Source organism: Manduca sexta, chromosome 25 (genome assembly GCF_014839805.1).
Source record: "Manduca sexta isolate Smith_Timp_Sample1 chromosome 25, JHU_Msex_v1.0, whole genome shotgun sequence".
NCBI classification, from domain to species: Eukaryota; Metazoa; Arthropoda; class Insecta; order Lepidoptera; family Sphingidae; genus Manduca; species Manduca sexta.
In genome coordinates this window covers 11,815,810-11,839,911 of record NC_051139.1, presented here as the reverse complement: position 1 = coordinate 11,839,911, position 24,102 = coordinate 11,815,810, and the positions used below count along the sequence as shown (strand labels likewise).

Sequence of the window (24,102 nt, the reverse complement as noted above, 5' to 3'; positions counted from 1 at the left end):
TAAACATACAATTCTTTGAATTGTAAACTCTAATACTGTTTTAAATACGTACTTATTTGGAATTGTGTTTGCTTTTTTCTGTATTTTACTGTTAACTGCGTCCTTGTAAAAAAATAAGTGGTATGATAATTTGGAGTTTAAATAAGCATGTAAATCAGCTACTGATTATTACTATGAAAAATCGTTTTTGCTTTTTTTATAATATAGTAGGTATTGTAAATATAATTTAATAAGTAAGCACGTGTTTAAAATCTTTAGACCTGCTCTGTTCATAGTTATGTACCTACTAATAACAATAAATATTAGACAAACACTTTATCGCTTTGGTTTTTTTACGATGTCATTGTCATGAATAGGTAGTGACGGGTGATACGGTTATAAATTAACTGGCAACTGGAAACAATTTAATAATATAACGTTTGACACAGATATGACGAGGTAATTTCTAAGAATGTCTCAAAGTTAACGCGTGATTAGTTCGTCAATTATATAGGTACTTATTTCTTGCTTAGTTTTGCCCGCGGCTCCATTCGTGTAAAAGATATTTCTTGAAATAAAACTCGCACACGGTATCTGTAAACTAAAAACGTAATAGGTACGTAATAGGTAACAAAGGTAATAGGTATATGTTATTTTCAGTAATACTTATAGCAAATATAAGAACTAATTTGAACCAACTTTAATTTTACCTAATTAAATATTTATTTTATTTAACTCAGAATAAATTTTTAATATAGCCACAAATGATGATACATACACACTTGGTGAATGGCGAAATGATATCTCGTAAGCGTCGTACATAATAATGATAGAGACGAGATGGTGATTTGACAATCCCAGTATAAATCACGCGGCCAGGCCGGCGGTGCCGCCGGGTCGGGCTCGGGGTGAATCGGCAATTGATATTATTTCTTCATTTATAAATCTGATTTATGAGCAAGTTTTTCCTATTACCACACTCGGGAAATGTTTGCTTATAGTCTTACTTATGATTAAGTATAACGTTTTGTTTTCGCTGACTCATTTATTTGATTAGGGATAAATTATGAGTAGCTTTTGCCCACGGCTTTTCCCGCGTACAATAGTTTTTCCATGATAAAAATTGCGCTTTATATTTTACCGGGATAAAAAGCACTCAGGAATAATGTAGCTTCTTATTAGTGAAAGAATTTTCAAATTCGGTTTATTAGTTCCAGCTTTGCCCCCTACCAAATTACAAACAAGCTCGTAAACTTTTCCTCTTTTAATATGAATAGTGGATAAAGTACCTAATTTCAATATTTCAGTTGTATTTTTTGGGCCAAAATGTTGTATTACCTTAGAAATATATTATAAAATTATGTTACCAATCTAGTAAATTGAAATCTACATTACTAACAGAAAATGAACCTTAAAATCAAAAGTACATTGTATCGTATATACAAGTACAGTGTATCGAATAATCATTTGAGATGCAACGTCGTCGTCCGTCCGCACTCCGTATGTTTGCTCTTGGTGTAAAAAACGCGCCGCCCTCGCATCGGGAGCGCCCAATTAGGGCGGCGACGCTGCTGATTGGGTGTAATCGCGTTAGTATCGGCGACAAACACCCCCCTCCCTACCCCCAACACCCTCACACCCCCTTGCAAACGTGCATACACACAAACACATTCAAATGCAGTTTTACAACGTCCACTGCGCTCGTCTTTGAATTCCCTTTGTGCGTTTGAATTTATCGTCAATATTTATTTTCAGTTGCTTATTTAATTTTATTGGTATTGACACATTGAAATAAATAAATTGCGCCTAGAATTTTCTTATTTCTCATCGTTTTTGTCGTGGAAGCGAAAATAGAGTGTCTGGTAAGCTTTCACTAGTAAAATGCAAAATTTAAGGCCAGCCTTGGGATAGAGCAAAGAGGGTCGCTCTACGCTCTAGGTAACATGGAGCTATTGCAATGTAATGGAATGGAAATAAAATAAATATTTTTACTAATATTATTTACTTTAACTGAAATACCATGTATGTGATGTGAAAGCATCGACCAAAAGGCGCCGTAAACTATCTCGCTCTACCCTGATCAAAGGTCGGTACGGGTCAAACCGCTATTGATAATATTTTGATAAGGATAGCTTCAAATCTGACAATGAAACAAGAGAGTTTCTTTTTAATTCAATAGTGTATAAGAATTTTTAAAACAATAAAATGATTTTTATTCATTGACCTGTGCAAGGAGACAAGTGTTATGATTCTTTGTAAGTGAATACGGAGACTTATAATCATTCTTTATAAATGAACTTATTAAAATTAAAAAGACAATTCATACTTACTTACTAAAAATATATAAGCATGATACTTGTAAATTACTTTAGTAAGAATAATAGAGTAAGGTTATTTAGTTAACATCTATTATTCTTGTATCTAATAATTCTGTGACCTACGGGACTCATTTAAAGACCTGATAATATTATAAACGCATATTATACCGAATTATATTTAGTGGACTTATAATAAAAATAAAGAATACTAATTAATACCCGTGACTTAGTCTCTAAAGTGTATTCTCTACATACCATATAAAATGTACACTTTTAATATTTTTTCAAAATATACCCGCTTACAATCAAAACATCTAAATCTGTGATAATTGCACAAACAATAAAGTACGCATATAAAAAACAATGTGGAGACGTGTGGAATTACAATAATAATAACTAAACTTCAAGACATTTAAATCAGAATGCTTTACAGAGCACTTAGCAACTTTCATAAAATCTAACTTCATAATGTTTAGATAATCTATATATATAAAAATGAATCCCTACTTCTCTTGGTCACGCCATCACGCGTGAGAACGGCTGGACCGATTTCACCTTTTTTGTTGTTGTGTTTGTTATTGTCAGAAGAAGGATCTTATGAAAGAAAAAATTAAGGAAGTTGAGCGGAACGTTAGAAAATTTAAGAAAAGTTAATTTCAGCGATTGACAGAATGCGCTGCAAATTCATAGTTAAGACGGGACAACGACTGTCGGGTCAACTATTATATTATAATAATTACTAAAGTCACATTATTAACTAGAAATGCACCTAAAGGTTACGTAAAAATCGGTATTCTACTTTAACAAAAAAAAAATAAGTTTATCTTAGGCTTGTAATAATATTTAATATTAGAAGAAACACAGCACACGTATTAACTGTAAACCTTGATAAAGAAGCATAAGTATAACCGTTTTGATGTACAGTTGAAGCTAAAAGTCTTTCCGAATACGACGTGTGTTGATCATTCAAAATGAACAAAATATTTATTTTTGTGATTCTTACAATTATTAAATTAACATTATCAGTGAACAGTGATGAAGGAACTTTCTTGTATTTCGCATATGGAAGCAATTTATTGGCAAAAAGGCTGCATATCAATAATCCATCCGCTGTATTTTATTCCACTGCGAAATTAAAGGTAAGAATCGTATAAATTAAATAAAATAACAATGACAAAATAATTTTGATTTATTTTATACGTTAAACATACGCTAACAAGCTAAAAAATTTTGTTATAAAATATTGTCACCGTGCAAAATTCGCTACCTACGCCAAGTAAATTACAAAATGAAGTAAAATAATTATTTGTAGTAGACATAGTGCCTCAGGCACACAAACAGCAAAAAACACTTCTGTATTCAGTGTGACAATATCTACGTCTACCAATGTTTATCTGCGCCCTTCCATGATCTTAAATCGTAAGCAAGCTGCAGTATTTTATTCAAATTATTTTAGGAAATATTTATCTTAAACAATGCCGGTCGCATTACATAATTTCATCCTTGAAATACTTTCGACAGGGCCGTCTGGGAATCTGTGGGGGAGGCTGATGATGATCCTTGAAAAACTCGAGCTTTAAGTCATTTAATGTTTGTTCCCAAATAATTAATGGATCAATAAATATCTATCACGATTAATCACTCCAACCACAGTTTATAATAGTTTTAATAATTAAACCGGTTCATCGAGAGAAAACGTGTTTGTAGTTCAGTGATGTCGGCGATCATTTTTAGTTACTCTTTTCCTCTTAACGATTTATAACAATTTAGTTCACTATAAATTATCACCATAAGTATTATGGATTACAACAGACGCAAAATCCGTTGACCGTCGCCATATGTGCCAGGCATTGTTGCTAGACTAAGTACACCTCCTGACTTCGAATTACGACAAGTCAGAACCACACACTGTGACGAATTTTTCAATATGGGTGACGACTTATGAAATCGTGTATTAAATATATTGAGTATTTAGTACCCTCTCGAGCCTTTATTTAATAATAAACTATTTCAAACAGGATTTTAGACTAGATTTCAATATAGATGATGACGTATGGAACGGGGCAGTCGCCACCATTGTCGAAGATCCCGGTGAAATAGTGTGGGGCGATCTGTGGTCTCTACACAATAGTGACTTGAAACATTTAGACAAGTGAGTTTTAGTTTGTATTTCTCTCATTCAGATAATGTAAATATTAAGCTAGACTAGACATATACCTCTTCTTTCATGTATTTTGTTTTAAAATATGGAGCCATGGAATTAGTACCTATGTATTATCCCTAAGACTAATTCCATATATGGACCATTAATATTCATGTATGATTTTTATTTAATTATAACGTATAATAATTGAAATGTCTCGTCAATATTATGTTTATCGCCTCTAGCTTAGTAGCAGCGCATATGAGGTATGAACTGAATGGTCCTAAGTACGATTTCTGGTTCAAGTTACATTTTATAACTTCTTTTATATCTTAAATAATTATTTTATATTATCTGCAGTCAAGAAATGGCTGAAGGCTGGTACTTTGCTAAAAACGTAACAGTAACAACATCAAACGGTACTGATATCTTGGCAAGGACTTATGAACTGGTGGATAATCCTGCTAAACTACCTGAAGGTGAAATCATCCCTCCAGGAAGACGGCCATCCATCACTTATCTCAAAGGTAGGTAATTTGTTGTAACATTAGTATCTTTATTAACCGATTTGAAAGGAGAGAGGTTATCTAGTCGTCGTATTTTGTTCAGCGATAATTTTTGTGGTCCGGTTAAATAATTATTTTTTTTCGTTGGATTTCGTATAGTTTTGTAATGGTCCCATTTTAATTAAGTGGATAAATATGAACTTAGACTTCGAAGATGCAGTGGGGAATGCCTAAAAATCAAATAATATAAGAATTATTATCTTTGTTAATATCATTTAGACGTGTTTTTAATTAATAAAAAAAAAGAAACAAAACAAAAAATCTTTCTAATATAATATGAAAAACCGACCGCAAAAACTACTAAAATTCGAATTATATTTAGCAGTTCAAATACACTGTATTAATCGCTGATAAATTTATTTACATTTAAAAATATTACGTTTATTCTAAATACTAATGTTAACTGTTTATGTTAATGAATGTTAACTGAATATTTTATCTTTTGGGTCCCATATACCTATCTAATCCGCAGATAAACATTTATAAATGAAAATTAAACCAATAAGTTGATATTACCTAAGTACATCATTAGGTTATTTCCATATTAAGGTAGGTGCGTCTAAAAAGGGCCGGTTCCAAATAAGGTCCATCTTTTCAAACTTTACGCAGTTAATACTTAAATTAAAACTGATACCGCGCCTCGCCTCCCCAGTAACCAATCACAAAAGTGCACTGACGTTCATTGCTTTCGTGCCGACCATTTTGTCAGTGGCACTGTGTGTAACCTCAGAGGCGGTCAAAATGTCTCAATTTATAAAAGTTCTGATTCAATTTTCTGTGTTTTAGTAATAAAACCCTGTCGTTTTGTCATAATTCTGAAATAGTAATGTTAACATACTTTCAGAGCATGGATTGGCAAGGTAAGTTACCAAAGTTATTGCTTTTTTTATCCTCGATTTTGTTTGGTTTTTTCAGGACATATCTAAGTGCCTATGTAGGTCCACTTTTTTCGGCCCAATAAGGGCCGGACTTTATTAGGGGTACTTATTTTTAAAATAAACACATGGCATTTTTTTGCTACGATAACGACAGTTCAGTACACTATGCACAAAAATACCACTTGTCTAAACACCTATTCTGCGTTGGATTTTTTCGCTTTCAAGTTTTATAAAATTTTATTTACGCAAATTAACAGTACCTACTTTTTGTCAAACGTATTTTTTATTTTATTTTAATGATTGTTCATCCATTAATATAAGTATATTGTTTTTAGTAAAGGCAAGAATAGAAACTTCCAAAAAAAATGGGGCGCAGGATGGTCTTAAACTGATTTTCAGGATGATATAAAAAACAACGAAATATTTAAGCGTGCAATAGCTATAAACTACAACATACCACGGCGAACATTGAAGAATCATATAAAATCTGGCAGCGTGGTGATGAAAATGGGAAGAAAAGCTTTGATGATGTCATGCCACTATCAGAATAATAAAAAACGAATCTGATATTCAAGAGTCAACTTTTAAAGAGTTTCTAACTAAGGCAAAGCCGAGACGAAAAGCATTAAATTACGTCAGACTGAAAATAACCAAAAATTTATTCAAAAAATGTCAAGCAGTAATACAAAAAGCCCTGCCAGACTAAAAATTATAACAACAATACTAATGGTCAAAAATTAAAGGCAAGAGAAAAGTCACCTAAAGTTCTTAAGATTAAACCAGATAGAATCAAATCCAAGCAAACAAATTAAACTGAAACATACGGTCCAAGCCAAAAAATACAAAAAGTAATAAATGATAATAATTATTGTTATATATTATGTTCTCTAACAACTTTAATTTAGTTTTTAGTTATTTGATGAACAAATTATAAGTGTAAAGTTGCCATTGTTTAAGTTATTTAAGTTTGTTTTAATTACATTTATGTTGATAACCAAGCAGAAAATATATAAGTACAATAAAAATATATATGCATATTTATTTTTAATCTTTAGGTTCCTAGGTGCAGTGGTTGTCATATTTGTTATTTTCAAGCACTTAATAAGGTCCAGACTGTGATTAAAGAAGTGTAATACCCAATAAGGTCCAAAGACAAAAACAGAAAAACTGATTGATTCGTACATTTTATGATTTTCTTAGCTAGAATCAATAAAAAATAGCATAAAACTACAATTTGTTTCATCTATAACTCGAAAATAAAATAGTTGTTACATATATACATTTCCTAATACTTTAAAAGGCCCACGACACTAATTTATAATAATTTCCTATTCATTATACGAAATCCACGAACTTAATAGTAGTTTAAAACCAATGCTTCCTTAAGATGTGATTTCTCTGGAATATAATGCCTAAGTTCCTGCAGTTCAATTATGGACCTTATTTAGAGCGCCAGTGCCCAATAAGGACTATAGACAAACTTTTAAAGAACTTTTTTTGTAAGCAACTGGCCACTGCTGCCTTGTTTTTGTACAATGTTTACTGTTCACATAAAAACGGTTTATTTGATCATAATATCTTACATAACAATTTACTTCCCAAAATTGATTTATAAGGATTTCCAAAAACACGGCCCTTATTAGATGCAATTACCTTAGTAAATAATGGGTACCTAGTTACTACCTAGCCAATTAAAACATGCCTGAAATTCATTGTATTTGTATGAAACTAATAACTGTTTGTTATCCCTACTTTATAACTTACATATTCGTTACTACTTTGAATTATTACCTACATTACAGGTAATTATTGCTGGAGCTATCGAATCAAACCTGCCACCTGAATACATCGAGTATCTCAAAAATATCCCAACCAACGGCAAAATTGGCACCGGAAAATTAGAAATCGACTCGGGTATCCATTTAATACAACAACGTTAGAAATATAATAAAATAATTTATTTTATTTGTAAGATATTTTGGTTCTTATTACTTAATTAACTACTTTCCTAATATTTTTAACCAAGTGGTAGCTAATATTTGATAACTGTAATTTATCACAAGGCTAACCAAACAACAAGAGATAAAATAAAAGTACTTAGCTACGATAAGGCGGCGGCTATGAAGAACTTCACAAAGGTCCAAAACATATCCAAAATATCAATATAAAGTTTCCCCTATAGTGTAGAATCTGTGTTTCATTTATTTTTAGTTTCCCTGCGTTAGAATCCTTGATTTATAAATAACACCTACCTAACGGAAAATAGACCGGAGCTGCATATAGTACAAAGTACTCAAGTGTCTGTATGTACATTTAATTGTATATGAAGAATTAAGATTATTATAAATCATAATTTTCATAATAAGCAATGTAACTTCCGTAAATTCTCGTGTTTGAAGTCTATTATTTTTGAGAAACGGTCGTATCAAAAATGCATATTTACACAATACGAATACAATATGCACCAGTCAGGTATTTTACTATTTTATGTACTGTGAAACCACATGTCCGCTTTTTGTATGGTTCTTTATTTGGAACAAATTCCAACCAACCTCAAATATATTGTATAATAAAGTGGCAAAAATGTGGAGCTTGGAATCATTAAAAGAATAATTTTGGATCCCTTCATTTATAAGAAAAAAAAATTATCTTGGGCAGAGTAACTCAAAAAATAACTCATTGATTCGTAAAAAGAGGTAAAAATTGGAATCATTAGAATGCGTAATAAGTAATCATATAGAATTGTTGTCGAGATCGTAGTAGGTTACATATCGCGCCGTTAGAACTAAAGTGACCAAACTCAAAAGTTAAGTATATATTTTCTGATTTTGTTAAAAATACGACCTTCCAAAGCATGCTCTATAATAACCCTATGACGAGAAAGACAAAATTATATAATAGAAACAGAGATACTTTAGTCGACCACCCAATTTATTGCTTTGTAAATTGTTTTCAAATCTTTTTTATTCGTTGCCCACATTTTTTTTTTTTGGGTTAGATCACCTTTGTTCTAAGAATATTGTAATGCTCTTTAGTTGTAGAGCGTTCATTGTGTAATCGTAACGGCATGGCAGGTACTATTTTTCAGATTCACCTAATATAAGTTGGCAACACTGTTTACGTCTCCGAGTACATTGACAACTGATATCAATGTGCATAGAGTAAGTACTAAGTAATATACTACGTAAGAAGAGGCAGCACTAAGTACATTGATTTTGAGTTCACACATAAATGACCTAAGCTTAGGGTTAGATTTTATACCAACTTTACGCATAAAAAAAGACGCAAGGCTGCCAACTTACTATAAATCGGCGCCTCTCTAGGAACGTTCCTTATTCGATCCATAATTTTATATCCATAAAAACTGCTGATCATAAATGTTATACAGGAATAAGTTTTGAGTTTATTTATAATTTGGAATATTAAAAATAAAGTGTTCACAATTTTAAATAATTCCCTTTCTTTAATACTGAACAAATTATTATTTCAAAATACACAATAGTGATACTCGAATGTCTTATGTATAAATTGTATTTAGTGTTTAGGTCTCTTATTTAAAATTCATTACAGTCCAATTTTTCGTTATTTATTCCCATATTTATATAGAAATTGAAAAGTATGATACCTTACAGATATGATCTTTTTCTGTACAATGAACAATTACTATAATTACAATCATAGCAAAGGCAAATTCTTAGATTTCGCAAGTGCCGTTTTTGATTAGTTCTTTTCTCCATTGTAACACAAAATCAGTAAAATACACAAAATAATATAAATACAATTGGAGTTAATATCTAGCAATATAAGAGTCACTATTTCATAAACACATAGGACACAAATTCCTTAAAAAAAATATACACGAAACAGAGGAGTGGGCTCAATAGGGGACCGGACAGGTATTACCAAAAAATCTGAAATTCAGTTTAAAGTAAAGTTTGTAATATTAAAAATATTATCTCATATTTGTTTTTGTAAAAGAGTTGTGATTTGTATTTTTAAATCAATAAATAAAATACAATAATTATAATATTTTTAGTCTATTCTTTACGGCAAATGAAACACCAATCACGGCGCATGACGTCACACGTGGGTAAAATGTAAACAAACAGACGTCATCTGGATGTCATACCGCGTTGTGTTATTTTAATGCTTTAAATGTGTTTTTTGACACAGAACTGCTCTAATAATTAATATTAATTTATACGGGACGTTGTTACTATCTTCCAGCTTAACGTTTACAGATTGTTTAATCGTTAATCATAATGGACCGCAAAAATATCGTTGGTGCGTCGTACCTGAATGTAATAATACTTCTATATCTTTACCAAACAAATTATTTATTGATGTACCACGAAAAACAGATATACGAATAAAGTGGTTGCAGTTAGCAAGACGAACCTACGACGGAATGTCTGCAGACTCACCGATTTAGTTCTGTGAGGATCACTTTGATGTAAGTAAATAAAAAATAGTGTTTCGGTTTAAAATAAATCGATGAATATTTCAATTAATTAAATAATTTGTACACCCAGGGAGGTTATGGCTATGAGATGTATTTATTTATGTTTTAGCTGCCACATGATATGGAATAGAATATTTATTTATATAGAATTCTGGTTGTTACACAGTAACCTGAGATTGCCTGAGATTAACACGCTCTGTGCAGTGTTGCCAGATCATAATTTCTCTTTACCCCAGGATTATTTGGAATTTAAAATTTTACCCTTAAACCAATCATAAATAATTCGGTAATTTTTTTTCTATATCCTTATCTATGCAGACGCCACTTCTTTCTTCACTTCCACTTCAATAACTGTTAATTTAATTATCTCATTTTATTAGGAACAACTAGCTGTACACGAAAATTGTATTGAATAAAAATTATAATTGTTTCATGGCCTACAATTTTTGTAGGAAACATCTTTCTCTAAGCTCAATATTTATTACAATACCGTGAAACAATAGCTTTAATACCTTAACTCGTAGAATTACCCCAAAAATTACCATAAAAAAATACCCTGCTGATTCAGTTTTACCTAAATCTAGGGTAAATAACCCTAATCTGGCATTATTGAATCACTGTTCAAATGACAAGACTTGTCAAGTTGCTTTATCCACGTATGACGTCACACGAGACGAAATGACATAATGTAGCGTTTGCGCGGGAATTATAGCTATTTAACATTTAGGCATGGTTTTATGTACTTTTTAAGCTTTATTTGTGCAAAATACTATTTTTCTTGGCTATTTATATCCACAATGATCAATTTATAAACACCTTCTGAAAATTTGTCCGGTCCCCTATTCAACGTATTCGGCAGAAAACACGTTTTATTGAACAAAATCAAGAATTATAAAGAATTAGCAAATAAAGTCGAACAATATCAAAACTAGCGTCAAAAATGGCGGCCAACTGTCAGCTATCATGTGAACATACTTTCTAGATTTTCATCTATTATGTTCAGGCTTGCCAACTTAGGGCTTTTAGCCCTAAATTTAGGGCAAAAATAAGTGTAGTGGGCTTTTTTCAGGGCCCAAAAACATTTAGGGCTATTTTTAGAACCATAAAAATATTTTCTTGTATTACTGTTTGCCTAAACAAAAAACGATTAAAAACGCAAAACGTTTAAGTTTTTCCACAAAGCATAATGCAATAATTCCAAATACACCAACAATGACAAGCATTGTTCTGAGACGCTGTATTATAATTCTTTTTGATCCTCACAACTACAGGCATGGCTTCGGCCTTTAACTTTTAATAAAACAGGGAACTTATTTCAATTATATTCTTAGATACACTACACCATACAAAATAACATTGACTGTACAGGGTTTTTCTTGGGGTATTTGTATTTAGGGCTATTTAGGGATATTTTATCGTGAGTTTGGGGCTATTTTTTTGGAGTTGGTAACCCTGATTATTTTGGTACTAGATGTTACCCAAAGTTTTGTCAAGCAAAACCCTGACCCATACATCATTACACAAAATGTTCGAAGTGTTCACTCTCTGTCAATGTGTTTGAAGTTGAATGACATTGGACCAATGCATTGGACCAAAGAGAATTATAATATATATGGAAACATTGGACGTAGTTGAACGATACACGATGAACGAGTTTATATTCATGAGTTAAAACAACCTTTAGAATAGTGTATAAACTCAGGTTGTGATATATTAAATAAAAGAGTTTTTCTTGTAACAATGATAAATTTAATCTAATGCGAGTTCTGCGATGAATTATGTCAGTGAAATACATCATCGGCTTTTCGATATTTCTTATTGTACTAGTAGCCTGCAATATATATTTCTACTACAACCTTACTAGTGTGAATAAACATGTGATTCTAAGTGCCCCTCGAAAGGTAGAAGCAACATCATCTGTTCACAAGGATATAATAGATCATGTATATAACTTACCAAATGAGTACAAGGTTAAAAATCCGAATTTTACACCCTACAGAGGAATCTAGTGCAATCATTTAATGCTTCAGTTATCAATAATTTAAAATCTGTTTGGAATTATGTTGATGAAGTAAGTATTGAAAAGATCATAATTGTGTATATAAAAAGTATTTATATTATATAACTATGTTATGTTTCACAAAAACAATAGGTATTTACTAGGATTAGTAGCAAAAATAGTAGGAGATTGCATTCCATTATATCTTATACTTAATTTTAATTAATACATTTTACAATTTCCTTTTGTGTCCAGTGTTAAAAATGCATCAATTCAAGACATATTAAACTGTACTAACTAAGATAAGCTGGTATTTGGATATATTTTCAACCATCCTTCAATACTAAAAGTCATGTGTCCTTGGTATGTATACTGCTGTTAAATTGATACATTCATATATAAAATGTGGGTGCTTGCCAATTCATGTTCAGTTGAAGAGCCAGTGTTGAAACTGATAAAATCCCTTGTCGCTGAAAGGATAAATTAGTATGTCACTGATTTATTTTGGGATCTGCTTGGGCTTAATGCACATTTCATTTGATAATAATATTATAATGTGTTAAAATTCCTAATAGAAGGAATTATATATAGAAAAAAAATAAAAATTTGTGCACTCATAAAGTCTTTGATCAAAGTTGTAGCCTAAAAAACTGATATGTCCTTAATAATATTTATTGCTAAATTTCAGTGGGCTGATGACGAATCATTGTTTCCACACAAAGATGGGGCTCCAGGACAAATATTGCAGGCAATGCGCGCATCACAGATAGCATTGGTTGATAATGCACCTAAGGGGACACAGTTAAAACTATTACTGCTTTTGGAGGTAAGGAAAAGTGTCCTACCTGTTAGTAATATCCTTTATAAATAAATCACACAGAACTGTAAGGAATACATACGAAATATGCAAATAATATGTCATGATAGCATAGAACTATGTATAGATATTTCAAAGATGTGTAAATTCTGATGATCTACATTAGACTAGCATAGTGGAGGAGGCCTGTACCCAGCAGGTGACTATATTTGCAGCTGTTATTATTATAATATATCCATACAATACACAAACTTAAATGTAATATAATCTTTATCTTATGACAGTATCTCCATACATATCAAATCTATGATTTAATGATAAGCTCAAGCATAGTAACGCGAGTAAAACATCAAAGTAAGTCTAGGCTAAGATTTAAAAATAAAGTAATGATAAAGACATTTGTCATGTTACCTATACAACATTTTCCAATTAAAACATTGTACAAATATTTTGATAACCCCTTAACTTCTTGACACAAAGCAATTATCATAATCTTACTATCTTTTTCAAGGGAAAGCAAAAGCTGTTATTCAAACCAAAGAGGTATAATCTGACACATATAATCAATGGTCACATTTATGCAGGCTTTGATCGACATAACTCTGAAGTATTTGCATACTACCTAGCTATGGTGTTGAACTTTAAATGGGTGGCACCAGTCATTACACGCCGGATCAATATCGACCAGGAAATAATGCGACTGGCAACACCAGGCTTGAAGAAAACAATGGTGAAAAACGGTAAATGCAAAAATATTTAACATAATTTTTTTCTTGATAATAATTACATATCGTGATTAATTATATTCATATTTTTATATGAACTTCTTCAAAGTATTTAATAGAATTGGATTTGCATGTTTATGTAAAATATTTTCAGAAGGTGGACGATTATGTATCTATGGCAAATGTTATTACTGCAAAATAAATGAAACTGTATGCCCTGACAGTAACGGTGAACTTGAAGGTGCTGCTATTTTATATTTAGATAAACAATTTCGAATACATAAATCTCCATGGAGACGTTCATATAATAGTAAGAAAATGGAATGGGAGAAAGATAATGATTTTTGTAAGTAAGTATAGTGATATTCATTTTATAAAATTTTGACATTTTTAAAAATACTCATCACAACATGTAAAGCTGCGTTTTAGATTTATATGTGCAATGCAATGTTTTCCATACTTTAAGGCGTTTACGAACGAATGTGTAGCGCGCTTGTTTGTCCATTGCCCATTTTTTAACCACGCCTTAGTACGTGCGTAGTGCATTTTGGGCATTCATAAAATTTGTTTCTTTCTGATATTCTAAACCTACAAAGAAACGGTTGATAAAGCTCCGAAAATATACGTTTTATGATAAAAAACGCGTGATAGAGATAAGTGGACCATGTTTGGGTTTATAACCTTTTTTACACACAATAAAATGAAGTTACTGATAACATTATATTTCTGTATATTTAAAAATCAAGAGATTTAATAGTTCATAGCATGCTAAAGACAGACATGGACATTTGTAGTTGTAGAGGGCAGCACACACAAACCGCCCGTATACTTGTGTTTGTAAGGCGCGTTGGGGTAAGATCGTAGGAGGTGTAACATCGTATGAATCAAATAACTTGCAATTGTGTTATAATTTTTGTTTTCAGACAACACTACCTGCGACCCCATCTTGTTCCCTACGTTCCACTAGTTCACATGAATGATTCCGTCAAGTAAATAATGTTTACGGTACCAACAAACAGAATACCGGTATTTCGTTGTTCCCTGGCAAATCCGGATTAACCCCATGCAAGAATTAGCCTAATTTTAATTTAGTACTTACTGTTTTTAATTAATTTTGTAGTTATATAGTATCATAAAAGAAATAAATCTTGTAACTTGTTTATTCAAATTTGTCGAAATACCTATATTCCCTGAGATCCGATCTTTACGCATACAATTATATGTCGTTAAAGAACGGATAAAAATCGTTCGATCTAGCACTTGTAAAATATTGCAAGTTAGTGTCAAAATTTATACACGAAAACGTCTGAACTCAGTAATTATGTAATTTTTTTATCTCAGGTGAATGATTGATTTTGTTTATTTGTTATTTATTTACACGTGTACGTACTATTTCTTCGAATATTTTTAAAAATAACTACAGTGTCACTCATGTGGGGTATCATCGTATGCCTAGAACTATTAAAAAAACAAAGTTCGGTTCTAAAAATATCTTACGAAATTTATAAAAAATTTTGAATGTTTATAAATGACTATCTAGATCAGAATATACTCCTTTTATGGATTTTAGAATCCCTTTAACATACATACATCCCTTTAACGTAGTCCGAACTATACCTGTGAAGGTCCTATCTTTCTTACACATTTCTAAAAGTATGGTACTTTTTAAAGCCTTATATAACATTAACTGTTACATTTAAGAAATTGAAAAAATATATACCATTTAGTATATTTAATAACATATAGCTAAGTTAATAATTCATTATGATAACTTCTATAGAATTCTTGTAAAAAAATAATTCGAGAACACTGTTTATCACGTTGAAAAAGCGTCCGATTTAACCCCAACGCACCTTATTGGATTGCAGGTTGTATTGCAAGGTTTCTTAAAAAAATAATAACCACAAGAGACTAACAGATATGTATAGTGTATACCCTGCCAGATATAAAATTGTAATAAGTATAATATTAATATAAGCCAGTAAAATTTTATGCACAAGTTGTTATTAGGTTGAGGTTGCATCTATAAGCCGATTTTTTAATGATACCTTTGTAGCTCTTTTATTCAATTCAATTGTTTGGTTAAAAGTGAACAAACTTTTAATTTTGTGTGACATATTTTTTGTGTTTAGTAATGTATTTTTTATTTTAGGAAAGTTGGTATGACCTTAAGCACAAAACGAATACTTAATTTGGTAGATACTGCTATATTTGATTTCTTGATACAAAATGGAGATCGTCATCGCTACGAAATTTATAAGGAAAAAATAGTCCTTTTGGATAATGGAAAGGGATTAGGCAATCCAATGGTAGATGTGTTGGATATTTTAGCACCATTGTATCAATGCTGCATGTAAGAATACTTATCTCTAATCCTTACTAAAATTATAAATACTAGGAATTTGTTTGTTAGTTTTTGCATAGCAATGGATCGGCTCTACATTATTTTCTGGATAGAAATAGTTTATGCATCTGAGAACGAAAAACACGATCTATACGAAAGAGTAAAAAAAGAAGAAAAAGCGTAGGTACACAACCAAAGCCGCATGCAGAAGCTAACATGATGTGATATAATCAAGTAGAAAAAATTATACTATGATTATATGATTTTATAAAACCCCCCGATTAATAAATATATTTTTATTTTCAGAATAAACTTTTCAACCTGGCAAAATCTAGAATATCTCTCGGGTGGTAGTTTAACCGAAACAATAAAATTGCTCTCGGAATTTCACGGTGAAAAACTGACAACTGAAGAACATTATCAAGCTATCGAGCGCAGATTGTTAAAAATTTACGCAACAGTACAATATTGTTTAGAGAAACATGGCAGTGGGAAAGTCTTTAAAAATGTTGTTGCATTATAACATATAATGCAGTCGTTTGATATGATATTTCTATTGTAGCTCGTACGCACTTATCGGTGTAGTTAAACTACCCTATTACATTGTTTTGCGCATCACCCACATCCGACAGAAAGTAGACTCTGCACAGTGGAACTATCGTATAAATCTTTTGTTAAGAAAATATCTAAATACTCTTAGACACTGAAAGCTTCAAACGCGTTGAATAAAATAGAGGTGAGCTGTTGACCTCTACGTCCCATTCCCGCGCTCAGTTCGCTTAGAGCTGTCACTGCGCTCATACCTGTTGCTACCTGAATTTACATTTAAAAATATTGTTTTGTATCCTTAAAGCGTGTGTTTACAGAAACTCCAAAAGGCGATCTAAAACAACAAATGGTATCGCCAGTAACTTTATAGTCATTTCCTGAAATATAAGCCAGTTGAGTTCGCCATTCCTTTTGGATTGCCAGTTTATAAAATCACAGACTATATTTTATATAAGTAAATTTCTTTTATAAATAATTTTAGTTTGTGCAACAGCTGGTACCATTATGCACGCACACAAGGCTAAGCAGAATTACGCAGTGACAGTGTATGACGCAACTGTCACGCACACTAAGCTTACAATAATTTACCTATGGCTATTTGTTTAAGTAGCTTTACATGTAGTGTGGATAATATCATAAAGTGTGAGGAGGAAATATAATGAGTGAATAGTTACCAAGTTTATGTTACGTATTTCTTTTTATCACATCTGTTCATTGAAAGGTTGTATCGAGATCATAAGCGGTGAAGCCGTCCGGTATAGAATCATTCTATATTTTATTTATATATTGAATTGTGGAAAAATAAAACATGTATCAATTCAGAACCTTTTTGTTTATTTAATTTAATGACGCATTTTAGAACCAATATTATAATCAAAATTTATTTCTATAAGACTACAGAAAGGGAGATATAAGGTGCGTTCGGGTAAGATCGGATACGGGGTAAGATCGTTTAACGAAAAAATATCACGAATCTATGGTTATTTTTTAGTTTAAACTATGTAGACGATTACGCTGTCTCTTTTTGCCCCACCCTGTATACCACAGTTTATGCTACGACCAAGAACGGGTGCGCTATGTGCATTGAAACAAAAAAGGTGGATTTCGCTCTTCTTAACAGTTTTGAGACTTCTGTTTGATTTTGTGGACCTTATCATACTAGCATTAGAAGCGTTATTAGAACGGAGTCCAAACTTACCCCGCGAAGGTCCGATCTTTTCTAAGGGTTTTAAATTTCTATACAGATATTATCATCTATTGATTAGTTCTCGCAGTTGAAAGAAAAACGTAAAAATAATTAATAATCATGGATATTTCGGCCTTTAAAATTTAATATGACGAAATTTTAAAGGCAGAAATATCCATGATTATTAATTATTTTTACATTTTTCTTTCCAACTGCGAGAACTAATCACTAACTAGACGTGAATTTAAATTCTTTACTTGCCAATACTTGTTTAGTTACCCAGATTAAAGCCGAAACAAAATGTATGAAAATGGACCTTGAGCTACCACCTTAATTAACATCCAAAACTTAAAAAAAAAAAAAACTACCTTTTTTGTTCGTGGCATAAGAATATTGTGTAAGAAATATTTTCACTGAACATTCATCATCATTCATAATCATTGGCATTGGTTTTAGTGATTAGCAGAGTCAAAGTTACAGATTTAGAATACCATTCACAAAAATCAATAGATTTTTATCTATACTGGAAAATTGTTAAAAAACATTATATAAATGAAAAGGCGATGGAAAATAGAAATTCATGCTGTTTTACATAAAAACCGTTGGTCTAACTTCGACTTTTTTATTTGACTCCTGAGCTTTAGTTATTACAATATTCTGAGTGCAAAGTACAAACCATGCCTACTTTTCAAGTGACAGTTGACAGCAGACAAATAGGGTTGACCCTCAGAACAAGAACAAGCATAGAAGGAATCTAAATTACCCTCATATACTTGTCCTTTTTTTCAAATAGGCCAAAACCGTTGAAAAGAACGAGACAAATATTATGTTGCTAAGGTCGGCTTGCATACACTTTAAAATTATCAAATGGTTACCTTTGGTCCTCTTTATGATGCCGAATTAAAAAGCAAATAAAATGTCAAATGTTCCAACTTGCCAACCTCAAAACAATGTTACAAACGCGCCCACACAATTTAGTTACGTTATACTTCAGCGCGTGCTTTTCAAAAGTGGCTGCATGTTCTGTAATATTTTTGTTGTTAATTCTAATAAATACACAGTGCTGTTTAAGTATAATATAGCCCTACGAACAAGCAATGGCCTGCGTTATTATGGGGTGTAAATCTCATTCTTGTCGTAAAGAAAATGAAACTGAAATCATCAGCTTCCATCGGTGAGTAAACAAAAAACCTAATATATTTGCTTAAACCCTGTACATAAGTGCAAAAGTATTATTAATTAATCTTTATTATGCTGTAGTCATATTATAATCTGCTGTTGGCCATTCGATACAGTAATTATTAAGTATTTTTCATTTTTATCAATTTACGTAGTCGTGTTCAATAGTGTTCTGCATATTCTGTCGATAACATAGATGTTAGTATATTGTAGTTGACTATTTTGCATAAATTGCGTTTTACTTTCAATATACGGTGGTGAAGTGATAAAAGCCACTTGGAAACCGTGCGCGAAGGCTGGGGGTTGAGGAAACTATCTGATTTTCATAGTGTGTTTCATTGCAGATTCCCCACAGATGATGCTATGAGGCAAAATGGATCGTTGCCATAGCTCGTCCCAATTGGCATTGGAAAAACAGCACCGTGTTTGCTCTATGCATTTCGACAAAGTTTTATTAACTTTGAAATAAGTTATCAAACATATGTGACATGAATGATACCGCTGTGTTTTAATTTACTGTCCCATTTTAGTAGCTTCTGTCAAATCACACCTCTTGGGTATCTTTTAATCCCTATGAAAGTTAGAAAAGAACAGAAGGCGTACTGGCTTTCTCCTAAACGAAATTCCGGCCGATTTCTTGTTTGTTACTTACAGCGGTTTCCATTCCTTCCGAAATTTCTAAGATTTTCTTAATTTAATAATCTAAATGCTAAACCATTTTTGTGTGAATGACGTTTCGGAAGTCATGGAAACTGCTGTAAATAGCAAATGAAAATTGGATAAAATTTAGCTCAAAGAGAGCCGGTAGTTCTATAGTTTATTGTAATTTAACAGCTTCTTAACGAGTGATTTTATATACCCAGACCTCATTTGGTACTTGAATACCAAATTAGGGATTTGATATCTTTTTAACCCTTATCTAAAATAGCATTTTGCAACGGTTTGTAGTTGACTGACCGAAAAGTGTTTATTTTAGCAGGTCTGTGAATTTACCATAGCCGATAGACAAAGCATCTATCGATATCGATAAGATGTTCGAAGAGATCGCAACACAATTAAATTTCTTGCTGTCAAAGACAGAGTACACTCAAATGTATATATTATAATATATATTATAATTCTCTTTGGTTGACCAGTAGTTTATTGGTCTCTGGGGTTGACGTTTTCTATTTGATTTGTAGCATGTAGCTATTCTCTTAGATAACAAAAAGTAGTTTTTCAATTTATAGTTCAAAAATTATTGTAGTTACATACATAAATTGTATTTTAATTTAAATAATAACACGCTGCCAAAGTTAGGTGATCCATAGGAATATTTTGATTTTAGTACAAAGTGCTGTTTGTTTACGTTTTTCCACTGGCCTCTAGCCCCGTAGATAGGGTTATAAAATTTTGATAACTCTTATCACTCTCTTAGGGTTTTGAAACTTTGTCTAGAAGCGGAAACATTACCATTTTCAAATTTACAAAGTCTTTGTATTCCAGGGTAACAATGATAGAAAATCTTCCTGATACATTCCTTTATTATGCATACGGAAGTAACTTGTTAAAGAAAAGAATTCATATAAATAACCCGTCAGCTGTGTTTTTAGGAATTGGACGCCTTGATGTGAGTACAGCAAAAACTAAAATTTTATTATAAGTAAATATATTTGCTGAGTAAGCACTTTTCAAAACCTTGGCAATTGATGAGACTCCAAAGTACCTAATTATAACAGTGAAATTTCCTGGTGGTAAAACAGTGTCCAAAGTATAGGAAAGGTACAAATAAGTGAATTCATTTACTAGTTTATTTACATAGAAAACATTCTTTCAGGGCCATCAACTTGACTTTATAAAGTATTCTGAGCACTGGAGAGGAACATCAGCTACAATAGTCCCTACAGAGAAGTCATGTGTTTGGGGAGCAATATGGAGGTTGCATAACCGTGACATGCCAGCATTAGATAAGTAAATGACCTTGACATTTTGTATGGTATTTAGATTTTATCACCAAACAGCACTTATGTTTAGCCATGTAACAATTTAATCCAAAAAGGAATGGTTTGTGTTTGATATGCTAAAGAAATGTATGTATTGAAAATAATATATAACCACTGCTGCCGCTGACTAAGTATAAAATATTATTTAAAAACCAATCATAATGCCGAGTCTGAAATTAGTACTCAGTAGGCATTACTTAAAGGATGCCAGAGGGCAGAGAAAGTTAAATTAATATCCCTACTTTCACTTCAAATTACCTTATTTTTTTAACCAAATATATTGTTTTTTTTTCAGACAAGAAGGTGTAGATACAAATTGGTATTTTGCAAAAACTGTTGATGTTGTTACTCCTGATGGAAATACAGTTCAATGTCGAACATATCAACAAACTATAAACCCAGAACTAAGAAAAGAAGGTGAAGAATTACCTCCAGAAAGAAGACCTTGTATTACATATCTAGATTGCATTATAAATGGAGCCAAAGAATGTGAACTACCTGAGGACTATATTGAAGAACTGAAAAAAATCCCTCACAATGGACAAATAGCATCTCCTAAAATGATAGAAAAATTAAATAGATGCAATTAATCAAAATATGCTGTGATATTGAATGTTGTTATATGATAATGACTTCATGTGAAGAATGATATATAAATAAATGATTATTTAAAGTGTTTTATCATACTTTATATTTTGTTGTGTATTCAGTACTATTCCTGGGCCCCTCATATACTTAATACACCCTTCGTGATTGCTTTAGTGGCGTAGTTGTAATATATAAATCGTACGAGTACGTCTAACGCGCTGAGATCCTGGGTCCGAATCCCAGGTCGAGCCAAGATAATTGTGGCTGGGTTTTTCCATCTTAAAAATTACTTAGTCGAAGCTTCGAGTCAGGAATTTGGCGGTGTGATACACCGGTGCCTCGGAAAGCACGTATATACGTTAGTCCTGCGCCTGATCTCTCTGGTCATATCGGATTGCCGTCTCACCGGACTATGAGAATGAAGGAACAGAGAGTGCACTTGTGTATTGCGTTCATACTTATGCACTATAATATCTCCTGCTGCGCCTGACCGCCGTGACCAAAATTTGGGTCGAAATGATTGATTCACATTCCCTAGATGTTTATACACTTAAAAGGAAATTATGATATTTTGTAAGTACACATAAACTTTTTAATTTCTCTATATTACTCTTTGACGTTACCTATTCTCTTTCTAGTCATAATTGGACATCTTTGATTGGACATTGCCTGTTATATTTCTAATTTCAGTTGATTAAAATTTTATATGTATAATATTTAACAAAATGTTAAGAAAGGATGTATATAAACCCGACACGTTTCTGTATTTTTCGTATGGCGGCAATTTACTAACAGCGAGAGTACGTATGCATAACCCGTCTGCAGAATTCGTGTCTATAGCACGTCTTGATGTGAGTTTGAAATGAAATTACCTTGTATTTGTAAATGAAATTGTTATAAACTCAGTCAGCGCAACACATCGTAAGAATAAAAAAGGTGTAAGTTGCCAATTTATTCATTCGATGAACTACTGGCTTCCGAGTCTTGTGCTGTTTACAGTTCATGATTCAGATCGACTTGGCGTGGGTACTACTATCGCAGAAGGCCACTGCACCTTTGAGAGATATATATTATGCAGTTTCCTAACATACGGCCCAAAATCTCTTCCCAATTAATTTCATTGAGTTTAGCAATGCACTTACGTTTCCTCTAGCATTGAAGGCGTCCATTTATTGGTGATCATATACAATTAGGTGACTCGAGTGCATTACTCAAATATTACCGTCCATAAAAGATAAGTAATGGTAATTAATATCAGGTCTTATAGAATTACAGGATGGATTTCATAAAGTATTCGAAGTTTTGGGGTGGACCTACTGCGACTCTCGTGCCTACAGCAAATTCACACGTATGGGGCGTTGTATGGCGTCTACATCGAGATGATATGGTATCGCTTGATGAGTAAGTAGCTGCAGAAGTAAACTCATTAGCGTAGTACAAACAAACCTTAAGATATCTCTTGGTTCCTATTTATATCATAGCCTTAACAATCATAGATTTCTTACTCAATAATTAATGAAAGTAAAGTGATTTGAGATCTTTTGATAAAACTTATGTAATACTATTCTACGTTAAAAACGAAGATCAAAGTGGTAAACTGCAAGACTGCTAACAAATGCCCGGTAAAACTGCACAGGACTATTATTATGCTATGGTACCGGATGAAGAAAATATACAAAAACCTTTAGAACAAGATCAGAATACAGTGCACACAGCACCAATACAGTAAAGATTAGTTCAAAGTAGTAGACGGCACTGTATCTATTTAATCAAGGTATTGTTTGTAAGCGAACGATCAGCTTTCTTAAATAAGCAACATCTAAGTATATTTTTCTTGATATTGACTTTGTATGAATATTTTCAGTCAAAAAGGTGTCGACGTTAAAAAGTATTACATAAAATATGTGGAGGTGTCAACTCCATACATGGGCAGTTTTCTGTGCCGTGCATACATTCAAAAAGTAAACCCTCTGCCTAGAGGCGACAATGACGTCATTCCAGTTGAACGATGGCCTTCGTTTACTTTAAAAGAGGTCATGATACACGGCGCCAGAGAACACGGATTCCCTGAATATTACATACAGAGTTTGAAGAAGCTAAAGCATAATGGTGAAGAGGGTTATCTTAGGGCGGCATTCCTGTTAATGCGTTACGCAAAAGATAAACCTTGCGAGTGTAGAGTTGCTGGACGTTTGCCTAGAAAACATCTAAAACTCGATCTCAGAAAACTGCGAAATACCAGGAAGTAAATAAATGTATGACTTATGTTTCTGTTATTATTCTTTGGAAATATCTGTGTAAGTGGTTTATTATTATAATAATATTTAATTTGATTTGAAGTAATCCGTTGGTATAAGTACCTAAAAGTGTAAGGAGGAAAATTATAT

The 24,102-nt window shown here is 32.2% G+C and overlaps 4 protein-coding genes across 6 annotated transcripts; all 4 read left to right on the top strand.

Moving 5' to 3' along the window:
- The first annotated feature begins 3,204 nt into the window (after positions 1–3,204).
- LOC115443784 (gamma-glutamylcyclotransferase) lies at positions 3,205–8,070 on the top strand. The gene is made up of 4 exons (XM_037442736.1): positions 3,205–3,436; positions 4,316–4,449; positions 4,801–4,964; positions 7,685–8,070. Exons 1-4 carry the CDS (start codon positions 3,269–3,271, stop codon positions 7,822–7,824), a joined length of 606 nt encoding a protein of 201 aa, XP_037298633.1. The 5' UTR covers positions 3,205–3,268; the 3' UTR covers positions 7,825–8,070.
- Positions 8,071–12,066: 3,996 nt separating this feature from the next.
- LOC115443773 (glycosaminoglycan xylosylkinase homolog) lies at positions 12,067–17,604 on the top strand. The gene is given in 7 exon segments (XM_030169330.2): positions 12,067–12,338; positions 12,341–12,417; positions 13,034–13,171; positions 13,674–13,902; positions 14,042–14,237; positions 16,040–16,240; positions 16,538–17,604. Coding segments are annotated over 7 exon segments (1,272 nt in total). The 5' UTR covers positions 12,067–12,124; the 3' UTR covers positions 16,755–17,604.
- Positions 17,605–20,210: 2,606 nt separating this feature from the next.
- On the top strand, positions 20,211–21,818 carry LOC115443782 (gamma-glutamylcyclotransferase). Of its 3 annotated transcripts, none has more exons than XM_037442676.1 (4): positions 20,211–20,238; positions 20,631–20,754; positions 20,962–21,095; positions 21,423–21,818. In XM_037442676.1, coding segments are annotated over exons 1-4 (555 nt in total). In that variant the 5' UTR covers positions 20,211–20,236; the 3' UTR covers positions 21,718–21,818. The 3 variants fall into 3 exon arrangements, with proteins under 3 accessions (XP_037298573.1, XP_030025204.1, XP_030025203.1); XM_030169344.2 differs by lacking the exon at positions 20,211–20,238 and adding an exon at positions 20,287–20,355; XM_030169343.2 differs by lacking the exon at positions 20,211–20,238 and adding an exon at positions 20,298–20,444.
- A 513-nt stretch (positions 21,819–22,331) lies between these two features.
- Positions 22,332–23,982, top strand: LOC115443780 (gamma-glutamylcyclotransferase). The gene is made up of 3 exons (XM_030169341.2): positions 22,332–22,566; positions 22,983–23,116; positions 23,580–23,982. Exons 1-3 carry the CDS (start codon positions 22,441–22,443, stop codon positions 23,962–23,964), a joined length of 645 nt encoding a protein of 214 aa, XP_030025201.1. The 5' UTR covers positions 22,332–22,440; the 3' UTR covers positions 23,965–23,982.
- Positions 23,983–24,102: the final 120 nt, after the last annotated feature.

Coding starts and splice junctions, on each gene's coding strand:
- LOC115443784 (XM_037442736.1), top strand. CDS start 3,269: ATGAACAAAATATTTATTTTTGTGATTCTTACAATTATTAAATTAACA. Junction 3,437..4,315: donor ATTCCACTGCGAAATTAAAG/GTAAGAATCGTA, acceptor TATTTCAAACAG/GATTTTAGACTAGATTTCAA. Junction 4,965..7,684: donor GCCATCCATCACTTATCTCA/AAGGTAGGTAAT, acceptor TACCTACATTAC/AGGTAATTATTGCTGGAGCT.
- LOC115443782 (XM_037442676.1), top strand. Junction 20,755..20,961: donor TAGGAATTGGACGCCTTGAT/GTGAGTACAGCA, acceptor ACATTCTTTCAG/GGCCATCAACTTGACTTTAT. Junction 21,096..21,422: donor GACATGCCAGCATTAGATAA/GTAAATGACCTT, acceptor TTTTTTTTTCAG/ACAAGAAGGTGTAGATACAA.
- LOC115443780 (XM_030169341.2), top strand. CDS start 22,441: ATGTTAAGAAAGGATGTATATAAACCCGACACGTTTCTGTATTTTTCG. Junction 22,567..22,982: donor TGTCTATAGCACGTCTTGAT/GTGAGTTTGAAA, acceptor CAGGTCTTATAG/AATTACAGGATGGATTTCAT. Junction 23,117..23,579: donor GATATGGTATCGCTTGATGA/GTAAGTAGCTGC, acceptor GAATATTTTCAG/TCAAAAAGGTGTCGACGTTA.